This window comes from Callithrix jacchus, chromosome 13, assembly GCF_049354715.1.
Source record: "Callithrix jacchus isolate 240 chromosome 13, calJac240_pri, whole genome shotgun sequence".
Lineage (NCBI taxonomy): Eukaryota > Metazoa > Chordata > Mammalia > Primates > Cebidae > Callithrix > Callithrix jacchus.
This window is the reverse complement of record NC_133514.1, coordinates 105,850,669-105,876,270: the sequence shown is the minus strand read 5'-3', so window position 1 is coordinate 105,876,270 and position 25,602 is coordinate 105,850,669. Positions and strand designations below refer to the sequence as shown.

At 37.9% G+C, this 25,602-nt stretch overlaps 1 protein-coding gene across 1 annotated transcript in view; it reads right to left on the bottom strand.

Moving 5' to 3' along the window:
• PHLPP1 (PH domain and leucine rich repeat protein phosphatase 1) overlaps positions 1–25,602 on the bottom strand; it is a 248,393-nt gene that overhangs the window by 57,840 nt on the left and 164,951 nt on the right. The window contains exons 5-9 of the mRNA XM_035271295.3: positions 13,649–13,795; positions 12,796–13,026; positions 5,674–5,876; positions 3,592–3,652; positions 1,514–1,609 (exon numbers count right to left, since the gene is read on the bottom strand). Coding sequence (XP_035127186.3) covers positions 1,514–1,609; positions 3,592–3,652; positions 5,674–5,876; positions 12,796–13,026; positions 13,649–13,795 — 738 coding nt within the window. The remainder of the gene's footprint in view (positions 1–1,513; positions 1,610–3,591; positions 3,653–5,673; positions 5,877–12,795; positions 13,027–13,648; positions 13,796–25,602) is intronic.

The window sequence follows — 25,602 nt, the reverse complement described above, 5'->3', positions numbered from 1 at the left end:
GTCAACATAATATTCTAAGGCAGAACGCACTTTCAATGGATCATATGGAAAGGTATAATGCATTGCTGAGGAACACAATGAAATTAACAGAGCTTTTCAGGGCTGAAAATGTAACTCCGGTTTCTTTAATAAGAGCTATATTCTAACAGTGTTATCAAATATAAGCCACATGTAATTTTAAATTATCTAGTAGCCACATTAAAAGAAAGTAAAAAGGAACAGGTAAATGAATTCTTAGAGTACTATTTCATTTAATCCAAAATATACCCCAAGTATTAACTTAACATGTAATTAATGTTTTGCATTCAGTGTATATTTTACACTTATAGCATGTCTCAATTAGGCCTAGTCATATTTCAGGCATTCAACAGTCACTTGGCTAAATGGCTGGCTGGGGGCTACCATATTGGACAGCTTAACTCTTAACATGTTTACTAGGCTTACCAAGCAAGTGTACCTTTTTGGTAAAAAAAAAAAACAGGAATGCTGATCACATATCTTTAAAGACTGCGTATCTAAAGTAAAAGTTTACTCCAAAATGGTGACATACTTCTACAATATTTCCACTGATATTTTTGACTATACATAGCTAAAAATAACTGACTTCCTCTGTTGAGTAATTGGCTGAGAATGGTGGAAATAACAAGATCTGAGATCAAGCAGCCACTCTCCACAAGTAACTACATGAATTAATGAATACACAAAATTCAGTTCCTCAGTCACATCATTACCTACACTTCAAATGCTCAATAGCGACATGTGGCCAGTAGCACAAATACAGAGCACTTCAATCATCGCAGAAAGTTCTACAGGACAGCACTGGATAGACTCTTTTGGTTACTAACTGCATGGCTAGTCATTAAAATCCATTAATATTTTAGACCATGAATAAATAACTTGAATATATTTGTCTATATTTACAGACAACAAAAGTTATCACATGGCCAAATCTTGCCATTAAAGTGAAAATTATGAAATTAAAAATAAGAACATATTTGAGAGAGAGAAGGAAAGAGAAGTTCTTGAAACTTCTACTCAGAAATTTCACAGAAAAAAAGAATATAGTTTGCTCTTTCTAGGTTTCATGATCTAACCATCTTTTTTCCCCCTCAAAGTTAAAGTCTAGGGAGAACAAAAGGTATTTATGGTTAAAGTAGACACATTAAGTCAATGAACAGAGATGGAAGATTCTGAAAGACTTAAGACCCCAGAAGTGAATCAATCATATTGTTTGGTTCAAAGATTGTTTTTGGCTTATTTAAAAATTTCCACCAAGCACCACTGCCTGCATGGTTTTGAAAAATCTGGCTGAAAGTCAAAAGCCTCACTCTACTCCTCACTGCACTGCATGAAGACACTTTGTAACTGAAGGCACCACACGGGGTGAAAGACACCGTATTAGTTTTTAAAGCAAACTTTTTTAGGCTTATGATACCAAGTTAAACACTTAATCAGCAATTTTCAAAACTGCTCATCTATTCTGAGATCCTCTCACTTGATCTGTAATACTCACCGGGCAGGAAGTTCACATATTTGATTATGGCCAATATCCAAAACTTCTAGCTTTCGGCTTTCACATACCCACTCAGGCACATTTTCTAAGCGGTTCCTAAGTACAAGAACATAAAATTAATTGTTTGCTTGATTTTGACCTCAAATGTCATTCTAAACTCAAATTAATTACAAAGAATAAATAAAACCTTAAATGAAACACCAAAGTACAGTGGGCATAAATTAAAAGGCTATGTGCGTTTGTTTGCTTTTCTCCAGAAGCAAGATGAATTGTGACAGAGAAAATAAAGAAAACAGAAAGAAGAGGCAGAGCACAGAGACTCATGCATATGGGAGGATCGCTTGTGCCCAAGAGTTTGAGGTCAGCCTGGGCAACATAGCAAGACCCCATTTCTAAAAATAAAAATAAAAGATTAGTCACGCATGGTGGCATGCACCTATAGTCCCAGCCACTCAAAAGGCTATAGTGGGAGGACTGCTGGAGTAGGGGAGTTCGAGGTTCATAGTGAGCTATGATCTCATCAGTGCACTCCAACCTGGGTCGGGGGGGGAGAGTGAGACCCTCTCTCTAAAAAAATTTAAATTAAATTTTTTGAAAAGGAAGGACGAACATAATTATATCATCTGTATCATTTCTGAAGTCTAAAAAAAAAAAAAAAATCTAGCTCCAAATTTACTTCCCTAAAGGGTCTACAGACCTATGCCACGTTTAGGGAGAATATGTGTTTTACTGGAAATAAAAACACACTAAGTCAAATGGCATAGCATAGTATTATTTTCAAATTTACATTTTTACCCTTAATATTCAAATATTTTCCAACTCCAGCTGTCATCATGAAAACACAGTCATAGATAAATGGGGGGAGAGATAAACACTTTTAAAATGGTGGCAGTGAAAATTTCACTGACAGTTAAGAGTCAGAATTAATTATATGAAAACATTTACTTGGGCACTAGATGGCAATTACAGTTACTATAAAAAAGAGAACTAGGCTGGGCGTGGTGGCTCACATCTGTAATCCCAGTACTTTGAGAGGCCGAGGCCAGCAGATCACCAGAGGTCAGGACCAGCCTGACCAACATGGTGAAACCCTATCTCTACTAAAAAATACAAAAATTAGCTGGGCATAGTGGTGCATGCCTGTAATCCTAGCTACTTGGGAGGCTGAGGCAGGAGAATTGCTTGAACCTGGGAGGTGGAAGTTGTAGTGAGCCAAGATTGCGCCACTGCAGTCCAGCCCGAGCAACAAAGAGTGAAACACCGTCTTAAAACACACATGCCTGCGCGCACGTAGAGAACTAAACTAATGGTGTCTTTATTAAATGAACTGATCATTACTCAAACTACTCTATTTGAATGTGTCCCTAATCACATTGGTTAGCCTTTTACTTTCTTTTTAAAATATGTAAAGCGACCAGGCACAAAGAATTTCAAACAGTATGTACATTATGACTATAATTCCTTATACACAGATAAATAATTCTGTAAAAACATAATCGTCAGGGTAAGAATTATAAGATTTTAGAGTAAAAGGAAAAATAATTGTAATGTTAGGGTGGTGGAATTACGCATTATTCATATTCTTTAATTTTGTAATTATATCAATACAGATATAATTAAAATACAGAAATGAAAGGAATTATTTTCTGCTTAGTATCTGTATAGGCACATACAGTTCTGGATTTGAAGCCCTAGACATTGACATGCTCATTTTTCTTTTTTCATTGTTAATCTTTTTTAAAATAAAATTAGCATTACTTCAGGGAAAGACACAAAAACATGATTCATATAATGAAGAGTTATTAGATCTTTAAGCCATATGACACTCAACTCACTAATCTTTAAAGTCCAAACCTGGTGTTCAAATTGGTGTACACACTGACACTTTGATGCTCTGGTTTGAACTATAGATGTATTTTCATCAACAAACATATATAATTTTAGAGAACAAAGTAAAAATCATTAACTTTTTATCATTTACCTTCAAAATACAAAAAAGTACTTGTGCATAAGCTCGGACGGAATTACTAAATAATTTTCTAGTAGACTCTAGGGGGCTCTTAGACTTGACTTCTTACCTTGAAACATCCATGTAGGACAGATAATTTGGAACTGGGTAAACATCAACTTGAACAAGTTCTAGGAAAGGAAAAAAGAAATCCACAAAGACATTACTATCCAAATGACAGACAGACTCTTTTTGTATGTGGAACATCATTACTGTGCTTTATTCTCTATTGTTTGTTTAGTTTAGGAAGTACAATACACCATTTGTTCAACTTTGAAACTACAGGAAAGTAAAAAAGAACTTCTAATTTAATCACAAGATCTTATTCAGAGATTGAAATGAATCACGAGTTCTAATTTCCTACCTCTTTGCTATCCATTTACTGTTGCTCTCCTATTGTTACCCAGGCTGTATTACATCTGAAGGATTAACCACATGAGTACCATCTTTTCTAAATCCAAGGGTCCTTCCATAAAACCAAATGATGTTTCTTGTCTTTTGCCCTCATCACTCTACTGAAACAGCACTCCAGTGAGTCATAAATGACTTCTTTTACTTAAATCTCAAACTCCTCTTCAAAACTTTATGAAATATTACACCACTGTTCCCTGAAACTTTGTTTCTTGGACAGAATAATTTGTAAATGTCCTTCTGCTTCTCTAAACAATTAACAAGTAATTCACAGGTGCAGGTCCTATCTGGTTGCCCAGTCTGGCTCCAGCTAAGTGTGGGGGGGCTTGTAAGTTGACCTTTGGTACTAGCACTCTCTTCTCTTCCAGTTACCTTACCTTCCTGGTTTCAGGTTTCACCTCTAAGCAGATAAGTCTCAAATCAGCATCTGTAATCCTGACTGGGAGTTCCCATTTGCTTTTATGAAGCCCATCACAATAACCTGGATGAGTGAAGTAGTGGATTACACCTCAATCTTCTCCTATAAATACACTCTGTACATACTATTTTTAAATTAACAGCCTTGAAGCATCCCTTCCATCATGTCTTCCCCACTTAAAACTCACTACTGGTTCTCTACTGCTTACTATACTAAGACCAATGCTTCACCATCTGACTATAAGCACACATCCTATAATTACTTTTATGGGTTCAGAATTCCATATCTTCTCCCAACTCCTGAACAAGCCACATTGAGATTCCTTCATCCTACTTCATTCCCACTGGTTACCCAAATTCTATAACCCTTTAGTGCTCAGCCAAACTGATTACACTAGAATATATACCCATTTGAGGTATGGCTTGTTTTTCCGAGATAACAGTAAGCACATTTTAAAAATCCTTCATATTTCAGAACTCATGAGCTGCACTGTGCATAAAACAAGTATGTGATGAACATATGTTCAACTTGCAATAGTGAACACTTGTTTTCATTCAGTTTAGTGACTGTAGGGAACTGAAACCTTCATCTCAGCAAACATATGCCCATATTACCTTCTCCTTTTTAGAACTGCCCTGATTTTCAAATTCTTAGTAAGAAATAGATGATTAAGACCCTTGCTTTATAGTATTCTTGTGAGTATATCATTCTGGTTTATCATTACCTTTTATTTTTTTTTTTGAGACAAGTTCTTGCTCTATCACCCAGGCTGAAGTGCAGTAGTGTGATTTTAGACCACGGCAACCTCTACCTCCTGGGCTCCAGCAAGCCTCCTGGCTCAGCCTCCCAAGTAGCTGGGACTACAGGCATGACCCACCACGCCCAGCTAATATTCTGGTTTATCTCAAAGTGAGTTCTTTGTTAGTCAGACATGAAACTGGAGATACTGAAAGGAATAAAAATAAAACTTCCTTTCACTCTCCAGTATTAAATAAAGATTCCAGATTTAGTAATATGGCAGTAAAGATCTCTAGACCTTGGTAAGGTAGTCCAAGAAATAGTTTACTTTTCTCTCTCCCTTTAGGCAGAAAAACCAAATCAAAAGTGGGAGTAATTTATTCAAATCACAATACAAGGAAAAAATTACGGACAATAAAATCTTCCTTTTGAGTCAGCATTTTTCTTTTGTGACTTTTATCTTAGCAAAATTTGAGTTATTTTACTAACTATTTGAGAAAAGAAAAATCAGAGAGGCAGAAATAATGATGCTGGGTAAATTTTTGGAACCAAAAGAGAAACTCTGATGTGGCCTAAGATACATACCATTAGAAGAGGCATAGAGGGCTTTTAGGAAATAGCCACAGATGTCTAAGGTGACCAGTTGATTCCTTTCACAGTGTAAAACTTCGATGTTGTTGAAAATCATAGCATCTAGATCACCAAGTTTATTGTCTCGTAGGTCAAGCTGAGTGACATGCTGCAGAAAGTCCACTTCATCTGCTATCAGCTTCCGAATCACGTTCAATCTTGAGGGGAAAAGACACAAATAGAAACTACAGTGAACTGAAAGGCTACAAATAAACGGGCACACCCTAATACGAGAGACAGCAAGAAAGAACTCAATTCTCTTCGTATTATTGCTCTCCATGATTTTTGGAATCTCAGAATCTAGCCTTGTTAACTAGCCAGAGTATCTATTTTTAGCTGTAATTCCAGAAGGCTTTAACCTTCACAATATATTCTGAAACATAAGTGACACCGCTACAGCTGTGAGAGGAATAAGCATACTGACTTTACCTTAATTCACTTCAAGAGGGAAAAGCACGTACTTAAGCACTGACTTCCACATAACTAGGAATTAACATCCAAAGAATGTTGAAACTATCTATACCATACCAAATATAACACAAGAAAGAAAACTGAGACTGTTAGGTACATTACAACTACAACAAGTATTTAATGAAGGACAAAGGATGGGTGAACAGGCAGATGAGTAGGATGGAATTAAAGGTTGAGATGGAAAAACAATAATGAACGGCAGTCACATAATGAATGAGAGTTACACACTGAATGGGAACACCAGAAACAGGAATGCAAGCACATGACTCCCAACTGCTCAGGACCAGAATGAACCACCAAAACTATCTCCATCTATAAAATACTGCTTGATACAATGAAGTGCAGAAAATACTGAAATCCGGCATCTAGGAACCACTGAGAAATCATAGAATGATGGACAAAAATGGAAATTAACACCTGTATGATGAGGTAAGGTGCAGGGGAAAACTGGTAGAATCTCTAGCCATGAGAACTAGTGAGCTAACTGACTGAAATTGCTGTGGATGAGCTACCAGAAAATAAGTAGTAATGGGGACCAGGAACCAAAATAAAAAAGATATATTTAGTTTCAAAGGGGAGAAAAATACATGGAAATGTCAATTTCCAGTTTGTTAGGCTATGTCTAACTCCTTTAAAAACAAACAACAAAAACCATCTACTTTCCATTACAAAGCCAGCAAAGTGCTGAGATGATGTACTTGATTAGAAAAGCATTAATACAGGAAGGGTGCAGTGGCTCACACCTGTAATCCCAGCACTTTGGGAGGCCGAGGAGGGAGGATCACAAGGTCAGGAGTTTGAGACCAGCCTGGCCAGCATGGTGAAACCCCATCTCCACTAAAAAAAAAAAATACAAAAAAATTAGCTGGGCATGGTGGCACACACCTGCAATCCTAGCTACTCGGGAGGCTGAGGCAGAAGAATTGTTTGAACCCAGGAGGCAGAGGTTGCAGTGAGCCAAGATTGTGCACTCTAGCCAGGATGACAGAGCAAGACTCTGTCTAAAAAAAAAAAAAGTATTAATATAAGTCTGGAACACAGAAAAAAGCCAAAGATTCTCTGTAGTGAATTTCTGTCCTTTAAAAAATAAAATAAAGCTATGAAAAATGAATTAAGACTTATATCCTAAAGCCACTGAAACACAAGGATGAGTTCCAGCAAAGAGCTGGGATTCGTCAACAAGCAAGCACAGCATATGGCCTCTTCCAGTGTCCCTAAGAGGATGTTTTTTTGGCTCCTTCTCTTTTTTTATTCCAGGTTGTAAGATTTAAAAACTGGCCTCAACCCAGCAATCTGCCTATTTCCAAATGCTCACTAGATTACTAGAATGTGTACACAGAATAAAAAAGAAAAAACCCATCTCATCTTGGGTACAACAGACGACAGGAATGGAACAAATGTCCCATCTTCTTCCTAATCTACACTTCGAACAACCTTCATAATGGCCTTATCATCCTGACTTGAAAGAGCCACACACAATTTCATTCAATTAATACAGTTTCATTGTATTAATACTAAAATAATAAGCATTAAATGAGGAGACAAAAAAAAAATCTATAACAAAAGCAAAGTTAATGTAACGAAAAGGAAAGTTAATATTTGGCTTAAGTTGCTAACTTTCACCATGACTGAAATACCAAGTTTTCAGGCTCACACAGTATTGTAGCTACTTAGGATGAACTGCTTCATTATCTGTTGAACTGACAGATTGAATTGTATGTATGTATTGTGTATAGCATGACGTTTTGAAATATATGTACATTGTGAAATAATTAAATCTAGCTAGTTCTTGTGCACTATCTCACACAGTTACTACTTTTGTAGTGAGAACACTTTACATCCACTCTCTTAGCACTGTTCAAGAATACAATATATTATAGCTGGGTGTGGTAGCTCAAACTCTGTAATCCTAATACTTTGAAAAGCTGAAGTAGGAGGATCATTTGAGACCAGACTGGGCAATAGAGCAATACCCCGACTCTATAATAAATAAAAAACCAGCCAGCTGTGTTATATTCCCAGCTATTTGAGAGGCTGGGACAGAAGAATCCCTTTAACCCAGGAATTTGAGGCTGCAGTGAATTGTGATCGCACCACTGCATTCCAGCTCAGGTGACAAAGTGAGTCCCTGTCTCAAAAAAAAAAAAAAAAACCACCCACAAGAATACAAATAAATACATTTGTATGTATTTTATATTTTGTTGCATTCACTTTGCTTTAGTTGTATTTTGTCTCCTCACTGAATCAATTATTTTAGTATTAATACAATGAAATTAATTACACTGTATTAATTGAATGAAATTGTGTGTGGCTCTTTCAAATGAAGATGATGAGGCCATTAAGAAGGTAGTTGAAGTGTAGATTGGGAAGAAGATGGGACATGTGTTCCATTCCTGCAGCCTGTTGTACCCAAGATGAGATGTGTTTTTTTCTTTTTTATTCTGTGTACACATTCCAGAACATCAATCACCATGATGTACTAGGACAAACTTTTTAAAATTTTATTTATTTATTTATTTATTGGGACGGACTCTCACTCTATCACACGAGGCTACAAAGCAATGGCGTGATCTCTCAGCTCACTGCAACCTCCACCTCCTGAGTTCAAGTGATTCTCTTGTCTCAGCCTCCTGAGTAGCTGGGATTACAGGTGCGTACCACCACATCTGGCTAATTTTTGTATTTTTAGTAGAGACAGGGTTTTGCCATGTTGGCCAGGCTATTCTTGAACTCCTGACCTCAGATAATCCACCCTCCTCGGCCTCCCAAAGTGCTGGGATTACAGGCGTAAGCCACCGCACCCAGCTCAGACAAACTTTTTAAGAGGCAAATATGATTAAAATTCCTTCCTGGCCAGACATGGTGACTCTCACATCTGTATCTCCCAGCACTTGGGGAGGCTGAGGCAAGAGAACAGCATGAGTTCAGGAGTCTGAGCCAAGCTAGGCAACAAAGGAGACCCTGTCTCTCCAAAAAATTGAAAAATTGGCAAAGTGTGGTAGTGCGTGCCTGTGATCCCAGCTACACGGGAGGCTGAGACAGGAAGATCACTTGAGTTCAGGAGATCGAAGCTATAGGAAGCTGTGTTTGTGCCACTGCACTCCAGCCTGTGAAGGGCTATGGCAATGATGATGACAGTGATGATCTATGGCTTTGTGTGGTAAGAGATGAATAAAATATCTTTTGATATCTGTTGATAAAGCTGTTTATCAACAGATTTCACAATTTATTAAGGAGAGTCAGATATGTTTTATAAAATACAGGAATTACGAGTATGTGATAAGAGCCATGAATGATGTATAAAATGCTGAGAATGGTTAAAAAAAAAAAAAAAAAAAAAGAGGCTATGGAAAAGGAAGCAATTCATCTGAATCCCAAGAGTAGGTGGAATTGAACAGGTATATATGGGAGAAGAAAAGCAGGTACGAGGAAGCAGAGGAACAGCCTCTGCAGCAAAGAGAAGAGCACAGGGCAAGTTTCATGCCTGCCTGCACAGCTTCTGCAGGAGTGAAGGGAATGAAAGGGTCTGGGCTACAAAGGTAGTTTAGGCAATTAATATTTACCAAGGACTAGATCTACTAAGGACTAACACTGGGCTGAAGGATAAATAAGAGCAGTGCTTAAATTATTGATGGGGAAGGAGACCTATTTTCTAAAGTTGTAATTGGTGACAGACTGATGTATAGTACACAACCCATACACAACCCACTGTGCCAGTTTGACAACATCTAAATTAGCTGAGGCCAGGCACGGTGGCTCACGCCTGTAATACCAACACTTTGGGAGGCCAAGATGGGTGAATCACTTGAGGTCAGGAGTTCGAGACCAGCCTGGCCAACATGGTGAAACGCTGTCTCTACTAAAAATACAAAAAATTAGCCAGGCATGGTGACAGGCACCTGTAATCCCCGCTACCTGAGAGGCTGAGGTGGGAGAATTGGCTGAACCCAGGAGGCAGAGGTTGCACTGAGCTGAGATTGTACCACAGCACTCCAGCCTGACAACAAGAGTGAAACTCTGTCTCAAAATAATAATAACAATAATAAATGAAATAAAATATAATAAACTAGTTGATACCCTGTACAAGAATCAACTCAATGCACTTAAGATACTGTGGAATATCAAATCATTATATGTCACTAAAATATCAGTCTCAACTTCTGTATGCATCTCACTGAGGAAAAGTAGCAAATAGTTCACTTGCCATCACAGGTTGGAGGCCCACACATGAGCAGCTCTGAGATACAGCCTTATCCTCAAGGGACTCACATACCTGTGGGCTGAAACCAAATATAAGGGCTTGAATACTTTGAGCTAGAGAACGGCAGGCTCTGAGCAAAATTGTGCTTGTTTGGGAGGCTGCAAAATGGAAGCAAATGGCTCAGCTAGAAGACAATAGTCACAGTGAGAAGAAAAAGGAAGTGAAGAAAGAGAGAAACTCATATAAGAGAAAAGGTGACAGAATCAGCCAAGAGTTGTGTGTCTGGAAAACCAATGAGGTGGCATTGCTATCAGCAAAAGCAAATCCATGAGAAAGAACTGGTTAAGTAAAAAAGACACTGAACTCTGTTTCACATGTATTTGGTCAAATGTGTCAATAGGGAAAACCAAGGAGAAGTTATTTAGCTGGCAGCTTAAGTGGAACTGGTCTCAAGAAGTCAAAAAAGGGTTAGGGAAAGATGGGAATGATTAACATCAAGATGAAAGGTGAAAATGAAGCCTGAGAGCATATGCAACCACCAATGCAGAAAAAAATGGATCCAAGGAGAAGTGACCAACGAGAAACAGCCATGCTTTGTACAGACGAGGAGGGAGGAGGGAGGAGGGAGGAGGGAGGAGGGAGGAGGGAGGAGGGAGGAGGGAGGAGGGAGGAGGGAGGAGGGAGGAGGGAGGAGGGAGGAGGGAGGAGGGAGGAGGGGAGAAATTATTAATGACACCACCAAAGAAATGGCATCAAAGAACATCAATATAAAGAAAAAAATAATCACTTAATCTGATGTAAAATTTCCATTTAAAGGAAAAAAAAAATCTCAGTAAAATTAGCCCTTTACTTAGAGAAACTAAGCAAGACTCTCCTTAAAATTACTCCACTAGCTTTGATTTTAAGTATTAAGGCAGAATTAGGCTGAGCATGGTGGCTCACATCTGTAATCCCAGCATTTTGAGAGGCCTAGGCAGGCGGATCACTTCAGTTCAGGAGTTCAAGACCAGCCTGGCCTACATGGTGAAACTCTTGTTTCTACTGAAAATACAAAAATTAGCCAGGTGTGGTGGCAGGCACCTGTAATCCCAGCTATTCGGGAGGTTGAGGCAGGAGAATCTCTTGAACCCAGGAGGTGGAGGTTGCAGCGAGCTGAGATCATGCCACTACACAGATCATGCCACTATACTCCAGCCTGGGCAACAGAGAGAGACACTGTCTCAAAAAAACAAAAATAAAAACAGAAACGAAAACAAAAACAAAAAACAACACATAAAGTATTAAGGCAGAATTAGAACAAATCTAATCTGATTTTCCCCTCCTCAGCTCAGGAAGGAAGCAGTTACTCATGGTCATGCAGCATTTACAGAGTGTCTAATGTCTATTCTGGTATTTAAATATCCTGTAAGTGATGTCATCTAAAAAGGCTCAAGTTAGGAGTATGAATCTGAGGAATTTATAAAGCTCTAAGATTTATTCCTTCTAGACACTTTAGGTTGATCTTATGTGTAAGCTAATTCAGATCGAGAAAAATGATGTTTTCCTATATATACCAGGTAACTCAGAAATTATCTCATTCTTGTTACCCAAGGTCAATGCAAGCCATTACCCTTGGCTCTAATAAAGTATACCACTGGTAGATGAATAAAATAGGGCTTAAATTCTGGAATATAAGGAAATCAGAGGCAAATAATGTTAACAATTTGGAAAGCAAGTTAACGAAGTGTTTAGAGTTCCTTATCTTGCCACATTCCAAGAAGTTCGCAAAAATCAAATAAATTATAACCACGTTTACCTCCAGATTAAGAATTCTAGATCTGCAAATTGCTAATACTTCCCTAGGAAGGACAGATCTGATTCCTTTATTCTGAGGAAAGGTGAAGCCAAGCAATTCTTTATGGGACAGGAATGTATGGGTTTCCTAGACTGACCATATGAATGAAGAAGAAAGGGGAGGAAAAGGTGATGTAACTGCACATGCCTGAATACTTGGGAAGCTGAGACAGGAAGACTGCCTGAGCCCAAGAGTTTGAGGCTGCAGTGAGCTACGTGTGCACCATTGCACTCCAGGCCAGGCAACAGAGCAAGGCCCCATCTCTTTATAAACAACATCAAAAAAATAAAACAAACAAAAACAAAACACAGCTCTCTCACTCAACTGGGTTCCAATTTGCAAAGCAAAGACCTTCAAGACATACATCAATGCGAAATTTTTAACAACTTTCTAGTGACAGCAAACCCTACAATTAATCCTAATTCTTCCTCCTAGGCAGAAATAGAAAAACAGGCCCACCTTCAACTACCCAGCCTGTTTGCCTTGGTTAATTTCACTAAAAAAGGCTATATAACCTACTCCCTATATAAGCCAACCACTCAAATGAGATCTATCTCTCAAAAATTGTTACCTTAGATCCACATGTTTAATGTGAGGCATTTTTCTTAAGGCCTGTAGCCTAAGGGTCTCCATACAGTTTCCGGACATACAAAGTTTATCCACAGCAGTCAATTTCTCCAACACTTCTGGAATGTCAGTAAATTCATTGAAAGAAAGACCCAGATAACTAAGCTGCTTCATGTTCTCCAACTCAGCAGGAAGGGATTGTAGAAAGTTTCCATCCAACAAAAATGTCTGTAAGCTATTAGCGAAAACATAAGAATTTCAAAGAGAATGTATACATTTTACATCTTTATTATCAACATACAAGTTCCATTAAGTATAGATCAAATTACCAGAAAATGTATTACTCTTTGCAAAATGCCTAAGGGCAGGGCCTGAGGCAGTAATGGGTTAAAGAGAAATAATCAGAGATAAGTGTCTTAATCTTTATTGAAAATGAAAATTATGACTAGTTTTCCCAATTTGAATAGACATAAATAAGACCAATTCGAGCTAAATGTGATATGAATCGATTCAGATATTCTTTGGGCTTTCCTTGTTATTTCTTAAAATTAATCTCTAAGTCTTAGAATTCAATATAACTCAGAAAAATGAGAACATAACCCACACCCCATGTTTAGACATACTTATCTGTAGGAATCTTCAGTTCTAAACAAGAATATTTAGTTTTTTTACAAGACCGTAAAGAGTATAAATCTAATAAATGAACTCCACACAGACGATAGAGTGCTTTATCTCTTGATTTGGGGCCAAGACTTACATGACCAACATAACAAGTTAACTAATCTTATGTGGTACACCCCCAGTGCAGCTTCCCTGGGGTTTCGGATATACCCGCCAGTGGGGTTTAAAGTTCTCACTTGTGCATCACTCCAACGTCTGCTGGGACTGATCGCAGGGCATTGCAGGACACGTTCAGCTCTGCCAGGGTTGGAATATTGCAGACTGCTAGTGGGAAGTCCCCTAAATGATTATTGGAAAGGTTAAGACTCTTCAACTTGGTGAACCTATTACAATAAAACAAAGCAAAAGGGGAAAAAGAGACAAATGTCATTAACATCATAATTTTAGCATAGCCTAAGAGATAATCTAGCCCAACTCCCAAATTCAACTGAAGAGGAAATGGGGCCCCCACAGAGGTTAAGGGAGCAGCAGCGTTGGAATGCACATCTGCTGACTCTAAGGCCAGTGTTTTACCAAAAATGTAAACATTCTATCTTAAAACAAACTTTTCCCTCTAAAATCAGGTTGAATACTTAAGGAAGTGAATTCTGCTGGAGTAAGTTTTTTAGCAGTATCTCAATTAGCACAGTGTAAATGGCCTCAGTGAGGGAGGAAATCGACCAGACAGAACAGGAGTCAAAAACTTCTGTTTCATGTTTCTCAAACCCAAAACTGAAATAATAAAAACTTATCAAAACAATACTCTCTCAATAGTAACTTGGACTTTGCAGATCCAAATTTAAGAACCAATTCTCAGCTGGTCACGGTGGCTCAGGCTTGTAATCCAGCATTTTGGGAGGCGGAGGTGGGTGGATCACTTGAGGCCAGGAGTTCAGGACCTGCCTGGCCAACATGGTGAACCCTCATCTCTACCAAAAACACAAAAAATTAGCCGGGCATGTTGGTGCATGCCTGTACTCCCAGCTACTCGGGAGGGTGAGGCACAAGAATCACTTGAATCCGTGAGGTGGAGGTTGCAATGAGCTGAGATTGCACCCCTGCAATGCAGCCTCGGCAACAAAGTGAGACTCTGTCTCAAAAATGAACCAATTATCATTCCTTGATCTCAATACAGTACTTGATTGATCCTGCTGACCACATACCCTTCCTCTTCTTAGCTCTCTAAGCCCTCTTCTGTATTACCTTTCTTTTCTTCCCCACCCCAAATTGAAGTAATCTTCACAAATATGTTATCAGTTTCATACTCCCTGTAGACTGTCTTCCTTGCAAATGTTCTTATTCCTATGTGAACAATTCTCTCAATCCTATCACATACTGGCTCCTCTCCTGCGCTACCCCACATTTCCAGCCCAAAATTGAACTTGCCATCTTTATTTCAAACTGGCACTTCTTCCTGGTCTATTTTTGTTAATGGCCCTTTCGTTTTCACAGTTGCACAAGCAACTAAAGCAATTAAAGAAGCTATCTTTAATTTTTCCTTCTCTGTACACTCTTATATTTGGCCTATCAATGACCTCTACACCAGCTCTAAATGAGATAAGAATCAGATCAGTGACTGTATTATGCTAATTCCTTTAAAAACTGCCCACGTCTAATGCTAGACAGTATGCAGTCTTCCTAGAAGAGACACACTTTCTAAAAATAAACCCAATTCAACCCAATCAGTATTTTAAAGAAATTATCATGTGAACTACTTGTCAAATTCTATAATAGAAAATGTTAAGCTGTATTCGAAAAAGTCAAATTAAAATTTATTCTAAACAAAAAGCTGACAGATAAAATCTATCACTAATAATTCTAAGCCACAGGTCAAAGAATGACCTCAGGAAAGCACTATCTTTTCATTCTCATTTTCTCCTACAAAGGGTAGCATTATCAGTAATGGAGGACAGCGAATATTCTGAACACTCTATTTACATTCAAACCAATTCACACATATCTTAATGCTCCCACACTACTCAACAACCTGAAAAGACTGACTTCGCTTCAGGCCAAGTAGTGCTTTAAAGGAAGAAATAAATATAACTCATGTCCACTTGTTCTACAATATAGAGTTCACACTACAGAAAAGAAGTTAACATTTATGCAGCACATACTCAAGAGTAATCTTAATTATTAAAATGAAGTTATTTCAGTCACAATATTATATTTAGCACACAGCAGTGAGCATCATTCAGGTCTGACTTACTCCAAAGGCATACTTTTAGTTGTTGATACTAAGTGTCATAGAAAACCAGAGTCAAGTAAATACACTTGATAATCTACAGAAACAGAAAACTGTAATTGCAGTATGTTTACAAACAAACCTGAAGTCTCTTTCAAACTAGGTATCCTAAGTGCCCTATAACAAAGTCCAAAGGCCAGGTGCTATGACTCACATCTGTAACTCCAGCACTGCGGGAAGCTGAAGCAGGAGGACCACCTGAGGTAAGGAGCTCAAGACCAGAGTGGGCAACATAGCAAGAAATTTTTTAATTAGCTGGGTGTGGTGATAGGAGCCTGTAGTCCTAGCTACTGTGTTGAATCACTTGAGCCCAGGAGTTTGAGGCAGTAGTGAGCTGCAAACGCACCACTGTGCTCCAGTCTGGGCCACAAAGTAAGACCCTGTCTCTAAAATAACTTAATTAAACAAACAAACAATGTGCATGACTATTTGCCAAGGGTGGGGCCCTCAAGTGACAGGTCAGAAGTGGGGACAGGGAAGAGATGGCAGAATGAAGCTGATAGTATCATTATTAAATTACTAACATGGCTTTAATTTGCACCACCTACTATATTCACATTATAAAATCAAAGTATAGTAACAATGTTATGTACGTTTAGACAGAAAATGTGCTAAACTATCTAGGGGTGTGATCTACTAGTGTTCCTACCTTTTCCCTCCTTTCTCCAACTTCACAGCCATAACTAATCAATGTCAGAGCCAAAAAAGCACACACCTTAAATGTGCTATTGAGGGAATACAGCAATCCATTTTGTCCGTGTATTTTCCTAGTTTCCCTTTTAATATAGACAACAGTATACCATGTAAATGCATCACTGCCTACACTTGGCTTTAAATGGAATTTTCTCCCAGTTACTAAATTTTGAGGTGTAATCTTCCAAGCTACCCTCTTAAGCAAATTATTTAACTCTATAAAAGGGAAGAGTATTTAGTTTCTTAATCAGAAAAGTTTAAATACACCAAATTCATGCATCCAACTTTTCTACCTGTTTTTAGGTAAATATAATGGTTTTTAAAACAAGTAAACCACAGTTCAACAAATTTATTTGATTCTGGCCTCTAAAAAACTAGTTGGGAGTCAAGGCTCCTTAGAAAATGAAGTAGAGCCATTTTTATCCAAGGGCGGGAAAGAAAAAAAGCCAATGTTTTACAGTATCAAAGTTGAAAGAAACAAAACAAATATACACAAATGCTACCAATCCTCACATACTTCCTCCTTCTGGGCTTGTTTTGTCATAAGACGTGCTTAATCTTTTTTGTTTTCTTAACATTTATTCAGTCTACACTCAAAAATGTATATGCAAAGCTATTTTTTCATGTGAGTTACAGGGAATGGTTATATATACTTTGTACATATTTAGGAAATAAAACCAAATAAACAGCATGATGACTATTTGGAGACAGAATATTAATTAGCTTTAGATATATCTAAGTCTTGAGTAATTTTCCTTCCAGGAACCAGAGATATATACAATACACTTGAAAACTTGACTAAAATAACAGTATGATGGCAATAATTCTACTTTTAAACCTATTCCAAATGTGCTCAAAATAGGTGTCACAAATAACACCCAGGATGAGAAAACCATACTTGTTTTACTCAATGAGTCTAAAAGAGAGAAATCAATATAACTTCCTTAAATTATTCACCACAAGTGGGCCAATTAAAAAGACTCCCTAGGAAAATAAATTTCTGTTTCACAGTAACAGCCTGTGTTTAACTTGTTTCTTCCTTTGTGGGGGACATGCTAGCCCACTTTGGAAATTATTAGGCTTTAGTATTAAGTAATGAAGGACCTGCTCAAAGCCTGGACTTGTAAGCCTCGCTCTGAGCCTAGTCCCCTACTTTGCATCAATTACGAAAAGCAAATCTCTAACGGCTTTGAGTGGCTCTGGCTTAGTGGGGAGTTGCCAGGCTGTCAGTGCTCTGTAACACTCACTACATTTTCTTTTAAAAGAAAGATTTTGTTTGATAAACAAAACAATAATGCTCATTTTAACAAGGTGAGTCAAACTATAAAAGCATAGAAAGAAAAAGTTAACAGTCTCTCCTACTTCATTTCCAATCCCACCCTCCTGAGATAAGCAGTGTCAATAGTTTGGTCTATAACCTTCCAAAGCTTTTCTTCCTTACAGCTGCATAGATAGGATATAGCCCCCTCCACATTTTTTTAATAAGATTATACAACATATATTTTTTCTACAAACTGTTTACTCATCCAATACAAACAAATTGTTTTTCTGAGTCAGTACATAAAATCCTAACTCAATCTTTTTGACAGCGGCATAATACACAGAGTACAAGTGTTCCATAATTTATTCCATTCCTCCACTGACTGACATTAAGAGAACTTCCAGTTTTTCTCCCGTTACAATTCTGCAAGAAACATGTATCTGGATGTGCATCGATGATTTTATTTTCCGGTACTTATTGGTGCCTAATGCCTTATCCTTAATTCTGAAACCCAAGAGACTCTGAAAATTCAGATTTTTAATTGATTCACGAGGTGGCAAAAGCTGATCTGAACCAATATGCATATTCATTTGCTCTCTCTAGAAATATGAATGTGTCTACTCATGGGGTGCTCTCTCAAACCCTGCTGGATGTGTTACATAATGTACAGTATATGCACCATGTTATCTTCATTTAATCTGAAAATCTCTGAAATCTGAAAACACAATTGTCCTCAAGAGTTTTGGATAAGGGACCATGAACCTATACTTCTAAAAGTATAATAGACAGGCCAAAGAGTATGTACAATTTAAATATGTACTACAAAACGACAAAAAAGTTACAGAAATGCAGACTCCCAATCAGCCATGTGAAAGAGGGTCCTTTTCCCCATGCTAGCATTTAATGTTAGCATATTTTCAACTGTTGCTCATCTAATGGGCAAAAATTACACAGGTCATTTCCATTTTTATTTTTCAGTAGAGTTGAGCTGCTTTTTTGCAAAGAAGAAAATAGTATTTGCAAATCTTCTTTGAGATACAAATTCATATCCTTTGCCCACTTTTCCTTTTTTTTTTTTCTTTATTATACTTTAAGTTCTGGGATACATGTACAGAATGTGCAGGTTTGTTACACACGTATACGTGTGCTACGATGGTTTGCTGTACCCCATTAACCCATCATCTATATTAGGTATTTCTCTCCTAATGCTATGCCTCCCCTAACTCCTCCCCCGACACCCAACAGACCTGGGCGTGTGATGTTTCTCTCCCTGTGTCCATGTGTTCTCATTGTTCAACTCCCACTTATGAGCGAGAACATATAGTATTTTCTGTTCTTGTGTTAGTTTGCTGAGAATGATGGTTTCCCACTTCATCCATGTCCCTGCAAAGGACATGAACTCATCCTTTTTATGGCTGCATAGTATTCCAGGTGGTCAAACTACAGAAGCATAGAAAATATATGTGCCACGTTTTCTTTATCCAGGCTATCATTGGTGGTTCGCCCACTTTTCTATTGGACTGTTCACCTACCTAGTTTGCAGGCATTTATCTTTACAAGAAACGTTAGGTAGAGGAACAACTATTTCTTTCTGGTAGCTAACTAACAACATATATTAAATAAGTTATCCTATCTTTTTTTTTTTTTTTTGAGATGTGGTCTCGCTCTCTCAAAAATAAACACGTAAATAGATAAAATCAACCTTATCCATTCAACTTAAATAAATTTCATATACTAGGGGAACGGAGAACAAAAATGCTTTTCCAATAAAATAGAAAAGCTTGGGTAAAAATAAGTTACACTTACTTTATGTTTCTCTTTACTTTTTTCCAAAAGAATTTATAAAACAAAGCACCTGCTCTTGTTCTTAAGAGCACACCTTGTGGTTCTGAGACCATTAAAAGTTTGACAGAATAACTTTTTTTATCTTTAGAAGAAATAATCTTGGGAAGTGTGTCAAAGTACTTTTAAAATGTGTATTGAATATACTTGCGCTTTAGAAACAATAGTTAAAAGAATGAATGAAAGAGAGAGAGACCCCCAGTAAGCAGCTTCCTTTTCCAGTAACTCCTCAAATTCTGATATTTTTAGTGTGGTGCTTCTTTGGCTTGATAAGTTTGTCCTACAGTCGTGTTTTAATATTCTTGCCCCCATCCAGGTATGATATAGGACAACCTGCGTGTGCCATAATAATTACATAAGGAAGCCAAATAATTTCTAAAAGACATGAGAGAGGCTGTCTCTCCTGGATGAGAATGGAAGGAATATCTTGTGCCCCATGTTCCTCTTGGACTCATCTGTGGTGGTGCTGGCATAGGAAAACATTTGACTCACTGTGCCTGCTTCAGAACTGCTAGGAACACCCACCCTTTGGAAGGTGTGACTTGACTCCTTTCGGCTTTCAAGCTGTTGTCTACACCCCCAAACTCCACTGGCCTGTAACTGAACTCAGTTTCTTGGTACAGTGCTTTCCCTGTCGTCCCTAAATGACTTCTAACGTCATATGACGTCCCTACATGCCCTTCTGTTCCCAGGGCCGAGCAGTCCAACAGCCTTGTTCCCAGCGAGCACCTGTCATCATCTGGGAGGCTTAGCAGTGCATGAATGCTAATGTGGCATGCAACCAGTTTGTCAACACTTGAGCCAAAATAAACAAATCATCCTATCTGAATCCTGGTCACCATAAATGACTCCTGGTACAGGTTAAATAAACCTATCACCTCTCATATGACCAGAAAACAACAATAACCACATGCATATTTTACTTAGGTAAAAATTAAAATTTAGTCACAGAAGAATTTTATAATTTTCTTAAGAATTGCTACAGATGGTGAAAATCAGAATAAGCATACCAAAGCTAAAACTCACAGACATGATTTTTTGGCCAGGCGCAGTGGTTCACGCCTGTAATCCCAGCACTTTGGGAGGCCAAGGTGGGCAGATCACCTGAGGTTGGGAGTTGGAAACCAGCCTGACCAACATGGAGAAATCCGTTTCTACTATAATACAAAAAATTAGCCAGGCATGGTGGCACATGCCTGTAATCCCAGATAACTCAGGAGGCCGAGACAGGAGAATCGCTTGAACCCAGGAAGGGGAGGTTGTGGTGAGCTGAGATGGCACCGTTGTACTCCAGCCTAGGCAACAAAAGTGAAACTCTATTTCAAAAAAAAAAAAAAAGGCTGGGTGCAGTAGCTCATGCCTGTAATCCCAGCACTTTGGAAGGTCAAGGTGGGCGGATCACCTGAGGTCAGGAGTTCGAGACCAGCCTGGCCAACATGGTGAAACTCCATCTCAAGAAAAAAAAACAAAAACAGACATGATTTTTCAAAAGTAATAATCAAAGAAAGAGAGAATTCTCAGTGTTGATAATAATTGCCACGGACATTTTGCTGTAAAGGCAAATTAAAGCATTCCCTACAGAGAAAACTTATTTAATTTAAAAAGCCTTTATTATTTATTTTAAAGTGATGATGTGTCACTTTAACCCAGGCTAGAGTGCAGTGGTATGATTACAGCTCACTGCAGCCTTGAACTTCTTGGCTCAAGCAATTCCCCACATCAGCGTCCATAGGACGTGGGAGTACTACACCCAGACCTAAAGAGAAAACTTCCTATCTTAATCCCTCTTTTAAAATAATTGAAACAAACAACAAAACAAAAATAAAAATTAAAGCAATTCAAACAAGAGGCACTTAGTGGTTACTATGTGCCAAACCTTAGGCTAGGTTCATTCTGTGGATACAATAGCAAACAAGGCACAGCTCCTGCCTGTGGTGGAGAGGGAGGTGTGCAGTGGCAGGTTCCCTGAGTCCAGTTAGTAAACTACATAGAAATCCACTCTAGATCATAAGATGGTAATAATGAAAACAGCAGCCACTGGATCTATAGTAAGCCTGCACTAAATTCAGGAAATCAATGAGTCATAAGCTGCATAAATTTGTCATTTTGATTCTTTTATAAATTAGCAATGTAAGAATAAAAAACAAGAAATATGTTATCATGTTACACTTAAACACCTCTTTTGAGATGATTTCTTTACTCAATTTATCCATGACTACATTTTTTTTTCATTTTCTCACCAACATATCTGCCCAGAGTTAGCAAATTAATTGCCAATGGTATTCAAGAGATGTTTAATATTAACCACCACACTAGGAGGACAAATAAAAATATTAAAAGAACAAAACAAAGAAAAAAAAACCATTTCCTTAAAGGGCAGAAAATGGATCACTATTTCTGCTTCTCTTCTCAAACCAAAGAAGAGAAGATTCACAAGTATACTTGGATAAAATCCTATTCAAGTCACACAAAGATATATAAAAAGGAAAACTAAATAGCATCTATATTAAGGATATTGGATTTCCAAAGAAATGAGAAAGTTAGCATAAGCAAAACTCATTGAGAATAAGTAAGTCATAAAAACGTGCTTAGATCAGAGTAGTCTAAACACCATATAACAAATAGACCAAGCAAATCTGATAGCTAAATATAAAAAAGGAAGAAAAAAAAAAAACAACCCTAACACCCAAAAGTTTCCTAGGCATAATAAAGGTCTGACACTAGGGTTGGACCATTATTCACTCAACATTTCTTGAGTTCTTACTATTCACAAAGGTGATGGAAGTATACAAGCATGAATTAGACATGGTTTTTACCCTCCAGGAACTTGAAACAATTTGAGAACAAAGCTGTTATAAAATAAGGCTGAAGATAAAAACTTACTTGGGACGGGAGGAAGTACCATGAGTGTTTACAAAAGAGAAAACTTGGCCAGGCGTGGTGGCTCACGCCTGCAATCCAAGTACTTTGGAGGCCAAGGCGGGCGGATCACCTGAGGTTAAGAGTTCAAGACCAGCCTGATCAACATGGTGAAACCCCTGTCTTATTTAAAAAAACAGAACAAAACACCACACACAGAAAACTTTTACCTAAGGGACGTTAAGTAAGAGTTAATAGACAGATGGGGACTAGAAGACAGACCACTGAAAAAGCATTATATAATATGACTCTTTCTTAAACTTTAGCATGCACTGTTATAATGCAGATTCCTGGGAACACCACTGTAAGTTCTAATTCAGGTCTGGTATGAAAAACAGGCATCCGTGCTTCTAGTTATCTTAGCCTATTTTGTGTTGCTCTAACAGAATATCACTGACTGGGTAATTTATAAAGAAAAAATTGATTTCTCACAGTTCTGGAGGCTGGGAAATTCAATTTCAAGATGCTGGCATCTGGAGAGGGCCTTCTTGCTGTGTCATGCCATGGCAGAAGAGCAGCAAGAGAGCAACTCACAGCCTCAGGCCTTTTGATAATGGACATTAATCCATTCATGAGGGTAGCACCTTCATGGCCTAATTATCTCTTAAAAGTCCCACCTCTTAATATTGTTGCATGGGGGATTAAGTTTCCAACACCTTATCTTTGGAGGACACATTCAAACCATAGCACCGATAAACATTACAGGTGATTCTGATGTAGGCATTTCATTAATCATTTTGAGAAACAGTGATTTGGAAAGCAAAAACTACAACATAATTGGGAAACATTAAGTAGACCAAAATATTAAGGAGAAAGAAGCCCTGTGGGTGTAAAGAATGCTTGAAGTCTAATGACAGAGCATGTCAGAAGACACTGTTATTTGTCTATGAAAAACTTTGCACTGAATGAAACAATACATCTGAACATGCACAGATTTATCACATGTAGTAGATAACATGTTCACCTTGTTGCACTTCTACGCACACAAACACACACAATGTGTGGAGTGTAAATACGCATTCTGACAAAGTTTAAAATTAGGGGGGAAAAAACAAGTATTTAGAAAGTCAATCTTTCCCCAAAGTTTTCTTGTTAATTTTAAGTCCGAAAGACATCATCAGGGAGGAATGGGTGTGCCCTGCTTTTACAGAGGTAGGGTCAAATATCCTGCCAGTTCTGATGTCATCATCCTCACCACCCTAGAGAAATGACAAGAGGAATGTGACTCCTCCCATTCAAAGCTTCATTAGTTTAGAGCATGGTGAATGACATCAAAATTACAGCCATTAAAGAAAAAGAGAAATTCTCATGGGTCCTTAGTTTTCAAAACTGACGTGTGTGTTGTCTGAATGAGCTTCAGAGTTAAGATGTGTTTATTTGACATGAAGTAGAGGAGAGAGGGAGGAGAGGTGCGTTATTGGTCTCCATCAGCATTTTCATATTGGCAACCAAAGAATTATTTCAGCAGTCATCAGAAAAGATGTTAATCATGTTCCCAAGCCCCAAGTTACAATGACACTTCACCATCAACAAAATAAGCAACACTTTGGCCCTCTTTATACTTATTACTATCCCTAGGAGCTGTGCAAAGTAAAAGGTGATTAGCAAGCACTCAGAATAGCAAATATTACAAATACAGTGTTGGGCATTAAACTCTGGCAGTTCAGTTAAAGCTCAAAGAATACAGCAAAGAGCTCAATAGAGCTCAAAGAATGGAAGTGGACAGAATACAGTAACTGAATTGGAATCAAGCCAAGGCTTTTGAAGATACCAGCCTCTCCCCCTTTTATTTAAGTGGGAATAAATACTAAAGAACATCTTAAACTACCCCAAAAAGTCAACAGGACAAACTGTAATTTAATATAGCCTGGCTGATTTATCTTTTGTTTCTGAGCTCCCTCTTCAAAATGTGCTATATGAGGGAATAAGAAAATGAATGGGCCATTATTGCCATAAATTAGGTTGGCAGCATTAGGCAAGGAGAGGACCAAAAGCTATATACAATCACGGAGCCCCAGGCACCACCTGATGGCTTTGCTTTGATCAAATTCTCTGGGAAGGAAAATGGGAATCTTGTGAATTAAAAAGCTTCCCAAGAGGATCGCAATTCCATCTGAAAAGCAAAGCTGTATAAGAAAGGAACTTCCAGTTCTGGGAACAGTTAACTGACAAAAAGACATTCCATACATTCCATGAAATTCCTTAAACATTTGTCAAGCCTCAAGGAACGCTGGTAGTGGGAATTCCTTCCCAAGGTTATCTCTAACCCTGAGCAGCGCTTGTGCTGTTTTTCTTTTACATAGGCTTTACTCTTTATTCAGCAGTAGTCTGCAGCTGGTTTGCCTCTAACATTTTTTATATAGCAGGGTAGGTATCTTCAAAGAAGCTGAAATTGTTCTAAGTGTTGCTGTTTAAATCGAGCAAATGAACTGCAAAAATGTTTTAGCATGCTACTCTTTATTTCACTATGCTAATGAATTATCACTATTTCCATTTAAAGATGTTTTCATGGATTACAGATAAAAACAAGTTAAAATCGTTCAATAAAAACCTGGAAATGTGGGCTTTTGGTAGTAAGCAATTAACATTAAGAACTTTACATCTGGAATGCCAACATCCCCAAAGAGCAGAAGAGCAGAACAGGAAATAAAGTCATTTGTTTTCTACTCCAAGGGGACTAAAAATGTAGAAATTTGAGCTTTCTAAGAAGAAAGGTACTTGATAAATGCCATGTAAAATTAGGAGTTTCTCACTGCTCATTTCTTTGTACTTTCATTGTTATGTCCACATCTTGCACGACCAACTTCATTTACTCTTTCCCCATTCTCTCATGACAGGACCTGACCCTCCATCTTTCCTGTTTTTCTCAGCTGAGCCAAATTTCACATCTAATCAGAGCTCAAATCACATTTTTCCTCTAAGTCTTGAATTCACTCCCTTTACTTATTTCAGGTGACAACATACTCAATCTATACCATAGCCTCTAAGACACAATCACACATTCCTAAGTTCCTTGAAATTGATGTGCAGGTGCCGTATAATCCAATGTGGATGATCAACAATTATTCTAAGTGACTGATGTCCCCTTAAAAAGTCACCTTGAATACTAAATAAATGCAAGAAATGGTTCCATTGCGCAAAACATTTCTAAATGTTCTCTTTCTAAAGTTTTATGATCACATTATTTTGAT